At 34.3% G+C, this 6,099-nt stretch overlaps 1 protein-coding gene across 1 annotated transcript in view; it reads left to right on the plus strand.

The window, feature by feature from the left end:
• The window catches only part of LOC145303446 (DNA mismatch repair protein Msh2-like), a 107,277-nt gene that overhangs the window by 86,894 nt on the left and 14,284 nt on the right, over positions 1 to 6,099 (plus strand). Inside the window, exon 25 of the mRNA XM_080144780.1 lies at positions 4,027 to 4,094. Coding sequence (XP_080000906.1) covers positions 4,027 to 4,094 — 68 coding nt within the window. The remainder of the gene's footprint in view (positions 1 to 4,026; positions 4,095 to 6,099) is intronic.

Raw genomic sequence — 6,099 nt, forward strand, 5'->3', positions numbered from 1 at the left:
CCCCCCCCCCCTGCAGAGGGTAAAAGTCCCTCAATGGGGCCACCTGTTGGCCGTTGGTTGCGACCTGTGACACTTTGAAATGGAATCCTGGTGATTTAAGGTCTTGGAGGACGGGTTCATGAGCCTCCTCTTCCCAACACATCACTTTGGCCCTTACCTCGGTTAGACAGGCAGTCGGAGGGGCCCCGATCCGATCAATCGGCTAGTCAGGTCAAACCCTATGTCTACTATCAATGGTATGGACTAAACTGAGAAGTTTAAAATTAGTAAAAGAAATCCTCTCAAATAAAACCATAGAAACTAACAAAACTTCACCCCCAAAGTAGACGTTTGAAAGCGCTGGCGAAAGGTCAATCAGCAAGTGTAGAATCCAATTCCAACATGGCTGCAAACACAACTTTTCACTCTAGATTTGGGTAGTGAAATTTGGGTAATGACAGATGCTCGGTATTTCTTACTTGACTGAATATACTGTCTGTGTAGCCCTGACTCTGTCAAGGCAAATGGGTTTCCCTCTTATCCATATTTATGTCAAAAAAAAAAAAAAAAAAAAAAAAAACGCTCCTTATCGGACTCAGAAAGTGAGGAAAATTCAGATTTCCCCAAGTACTATGTATCAGAATCACTGGATGAAACTCCGATGTCAAAATTGTCCCCCTTTTCTCGTCAAAAAAGTGCTAACTAGAAAAATAAACCCAAAAATGATTAAAAAAAAAAAAAAACAAAAGATGGTAACCTATTGAGATTGAGACAATAAGCCAAAGCCTAAACTTAGAAAATATGAAAACTTTCCATAACATTGACAGTAAAGTCACCCCACACAATAGACTAAATCAATCCAAAAGAGTTATCCGAAGCCGGGAACTATCACTTGCTTCACCAGAAGAAATCCAGAACGAACTGAGCAAACAAGGAGTCATTAACTGTAAAAGAATCTATATAAAAGAAAAATTCAGAAAAAATATCAACCCATACTTATATTATTACATTTAACACTCCAAAAATTCCATCTAAAATTAAAATTGGTTACACCATAGAACCAGTTGAAATATATATCCCAGATACTCTGAGATGTTTCAACTATCAAAAATTCGGTCACCATAGAGATTCCTGCAGAGGTGATCCCACGTGCGCTAAATGTGGCTCTAAAGAAATAAGTCACAGTGAACAAGAATGTCACAAGTCCAAATGTATAAACTGCCAAAGCGAGCACCCTGCCTATTCTAAAAACTGTTAACAATGGAAAACTGAAAAAGAAATCTTAGTCACAAAGTATAAACGAAATATATCTTAGAAGCGAAGACAATGGTGTAAGGAGTCATAAGAAATAAAACCTATGCGAAAATAACAGAAAAAACAAATCCCACCAACCAGCCTGATAAATACAATGAAAAACTGGTACATCTAGAACCAAACAAATTGCTTAACTTCCAAAGACTTTCAAAAACTAGACAAATTGAAACTAGAAAGGAACCCAATAAAATATTTGTCTCCTCCCAAACCCAAACCTCCCCTTTAAGAGGCTAATGTTCCCAAGAACAAATTTTCTTAAAACCAAATAATAAACCAGCAAAACAAAAAATAGAAATACTCCTAAAAAATTTAACAGAACCTGATGAAATGGAGACTGAATATACAAGTCAACAAGCAGAAACTCCAAAACAAGAATCTTCCTTCCCAAAAAACAAACCAGAACCAAACTTAACTAAACAAAAACTACAAATAAACTCACAAATTCCTCTCTCCAATAGCTTTAAGACATTGGAGGTCGAGAACTCTGAGGAGCAGAATACCAACAATAAGGAGAGTCCTTCAATCCCCCACAAGAGTTCTAATATAAAAACAGATAACAATATGCAAAAAAATAAACTCTCTCCAAAAACATCCGAACAGACAAGAACAATAAATGGGAAAAATTCCTCAAAGAAAACCAGCCCCACAAAAACCAAACCACGATCTCGCTCAACATCTAAAACCAGAGATAAATCAAGCATAAAAGCTAACAAACCAATTGAACACAAAGAACCAGAAGCCATGGAAACAAACTAAATCCACCAATGATAAAAAGCTTGCAAATACACAAACGCACATGAAACAGTCCAATGATTCAAATACAAGAACTACAGACCAAAATAAATTTAAAACCTCCTTGGAAACAATGGAAATAGAAGACAAAACTTCCAACCCACTACCCCCATAAAAAAACACCCCTATTCTCAAAATCTTCAAAAGGCATACGATACCACATGGAGGTACAGCATCATGAAAGATCTCAAAGAAGCTGGAATGAAAGGAAGACTACACGTCTTCATCAACAATAGACTATTCAATGTCCGTGTAGGAACATGCCTCTCAGACATTAAGGAACAGGAAACGGGAGCCCCACAGGGAAGTATTTTGTCAGTAACATTATTCAGCCTAAAAATTAACAATATTGTTGGATGCATAAACCAAGGCGTGAATTGCTCTCTATATGTTGATGATTTTTTAATTGCATACAGCTCAAGATATAGCCATCTAATTGAGCGTCAACTTCAACAATGTATTGACAAAATAAAAGAATGGACAACTAAGAATGGCTTCAAATTTTTCATTAACAAAAATGTATACACTTTTGTCAACTAAGAAAACTGCACCCAGATCCTCTTTTAAAAGTATATGATACTCCAATTCCTGTTGTAAATTAACATAAATTCTTAGGATTAATACTAGACAAAAAAACTTACATTCATCCCACACATAAAACACCTTAAAAATAAAAAAAAAAACTCTCCAACTAATGCGGGTCCTTGCCCACATAGATTGGGGAGTGGACAGACAAACCCTATTAAAGTTATATAGATCACTAGTGCGATCGAAACTAGATTATGGCAACTTCATTTAAGGTGCGATCAGAAAGTCTTACATAAAGATATTGGACACCGTTCAGCATCAGGGCCTCAGGCTTGCGCTGGGAGCCTTCCAAACTTCCCCCATCGATAGTCTCTATGGAGCAACCAATGAACCCCCATTATCAATTTGATGCAACAAACTATCCTTACAATACTTGACCAAAATTCTCGCTTGTCCAGAAAATCCTGCTTACAACTGCATTGCAAACTGACTAGATTACTCACTTTATGAAATGAAAAAATCACAACCAACAAATCCAGCCCATAACTGTACCTTCAATCCAAATTACCAAAATCTATATGACCAAAAAGTAAAAGCTATAAAACCTTTTGGTCTCCATACAAAACCACTAGTAGAAGATGCAGGTATCACAATCACCAACATCCATAATGTCAACCAACTAAGCCTTCCACCCTGGCTACTAAAACAACCTGAAATTATCTTTGAATAAATAACCTCCCAAAAAATCTAACCTATCAAGAAAAATGCCCAAACCATCAGTACATATATATACAGATGGCTCCAAAGACAGCAACAGAACCGGATGCGGAGTCGTATCCACTAACATTACTTTACAGAAGCGACTACCAGACAACTATTTTCTTATCTGTTTGTTTACAGATTTTGTGTGCATCAAAAGTCAATCAGTGTTGAATAAAAAGGTGTCCCCTTTTGTTTTGCTTATTTTGTGGATTTTTTGCAATTTAATTGATCTAAATATTTAAAAAAAAATAAATAAATAACAAATTATGGACTGGCCTCAAAAGAAAACGAGTTCCTTATTCAATCCTGTGCAATGGAAAATCTCATTACTAGTGTAAGACATATATAAAAAAAAAATTGTTACATTTTTAATTTATTTTTTATACAAATAAAAGCAAATTTTGAACCCACTTCCTTTGTCTCTACTCAAAATGTTAGATATCGTTTCTGTTTTCTCAGTTCCTCAGGAAGTTTGTTGGTTTCCTCTACCTGAACTCTTAAAAAGTTTTTAGAAATCTAAAAACTTATTTTTCACCTGAATTTAATTAAGAAAAAGACTTTAAACTCAGATTAAATCACAAATGTTTTTTGTAGGATTTGAAGTTAAAAGTTAATCAATTTTGATTTTGATGATTTTTGCTTTCACTGCAGGTGTTTGTGATCAGAGTTTTGGAATTCACGTTGCTGAATTGGCTTACTTTCCCAAGCAAGTTATTCAGGTGAGATATTCGCTCTCTCTCATATATATATATATATATATATATATATATATATATATATATATATATATATATATATATATATATATGTAGAGAGAGGTGTGTGTGTGTGTGTGTGTGTGCATCTTAACCTGACAATTTCCTACAGAGATAACACTTTTCTTTTCTTTACTTACTACCTAGCTCTATCTACGTATTGAGTACGAAATTAAATAGTGAAAATTGCTCCTTAAATATTTCCTTATAACATTTTCTGAAATACTTATTAAAAAAATTATGATTTTAAAAAAAAAAAAAAAAATTACAGATCAGTTATATCTATAGCTCTATTGCAAATTTTAAAATAGCTATTTAAATGTTTGAATATTGAGCTTCGTTTTTCTTTAGAAATTGATTCTAATGAAATAAATCTTCTCTATACTCCTATAAATTTTTCTTTTTTAATCGTGTTTTGATATTCATATTAAAAACCCTTTTTTCTATTTATTTAAAAAGAAAATTCGACTTTGATATATATGGGTCATTAAATTGCATTTATCTGCAAAAGATCTAGCTAATTTGCGTATTCTTTTAAACATTCATTTTAATTAATTCCCTATTAATTTTTTTCGGTTTTCTTATGGGATGATCATCTTTAGTTAACTATTACATTACATTATTTATACTTGCATAAAAAGCTTATAGTAAACACAAACCTCTTTCTATATATATTTATGTATGCATATATATTTTTTAATTTTAATTATTGCGGACTATTATCCTCATCTTTTCTTAGTTGTTTCACAATGTTTCGGCCAGCTATTTCCCTGGCCTTCGTCGGGTGGTAACCGCGACGAGATAGGAACTCTGAATCTCCTAACTGCATTCTCAGCAATCACTGCCTTCCGTAGTTGTTGTTGTCTCACCGCGTTTTGGCCAAGTAAGCCTCTGGTCAGCTTTGGGTAGGATTGAAACCGCTATTTTCAGACAATTCTCACCTGGAACCATAGAGATTCAACGTCTCTATCAACTGCGCCACGGTGAGAATTGTCTGAAGATAGTGGTTTCAATCCTACCCAAAGCCAGCCAGAGGCTTACTTAGCCAAAACGTGGTGAGACGATAACTGTGGAAGGCAGTAATTGCAGTGGATGCAGTTACGAGATTCAGTTCCTATCCTGTCGCGGTTACCACCTGACAAAGGTCGTTGTGAAACAACTAAGAAAAGATAAGGATAATAGTCCGCAATAAATAAAATACTCATCTCAATAATGAATTCCAATTAAATAATATATATATATTTTTGTTTAAAAAATTTTCCTACCGAACTCCTCTGTCAGTTTTTGATCTACAAGCATGAAACTTCAGATCTGGAGTATTCGAATCTATGTGAAACTTTGTATTTGGGTTTTAGTCGGGGAAAATCAGTGCAAAAGTGTGAAAATTATAGAAAAATGGGGTATGCCAGGTGAAGGTCGAACGATGACATTACGAATATGCATGCGTAACGTAATATTGGTTGATGTTTTAATTTTTAGTTTTGCAGTAAACATATCTTCATAGTACAATCATTAATGTCAAAGGAAAAAGTAAATTGTAAGCTAATTTTTTTGGTTTCGATTCTCGGTGGTGGCAAATGAGTCATTTATTTTTTTATTTATTTTTTTTTTTAAAGCTTTTTAAATCATTACTATATATTGGATCCAATATAATGTAATAGATACAAAATCTGCATTAATCAAAATATCATATTTAAGCGTATTTTACAACCGGGCAATGACGGGCGGCCTGCTAGTCTATATAGAAGATTTACTTTTATTATATCACTAGTGTACGGTACCCGGCGTTGCCCGGGTGTTTTTGTGTGTGTGTGTGTGTGTGTGTGTGTGTGTGTGTGGTCAGTCGGGGTGGGGGGGTGTTAATGTGAAAACCTAAGAATAAGCAAAGTAAAAAAAAAATCCAGAAAAACAAACGTTAAAAAAATCTGAAAAACACATGAAAAATGGCTTAAATAACCCTGCTTCAATA

Source organism: Euprymna scolopes, chromosome 19, assembly GCF_053919585.1.
Source record: "Euprymna scolopes isolate OS-2025 chromosome 19, ASM5391958v1, whole genome shotgun sequence".
Taxonomy (NCBI): Eukaryota; Metazoa; Mollusca; class Cephalopoda; order Sepiida; family Sepiolidae; genus Euprymna; species Euprymna scolopes.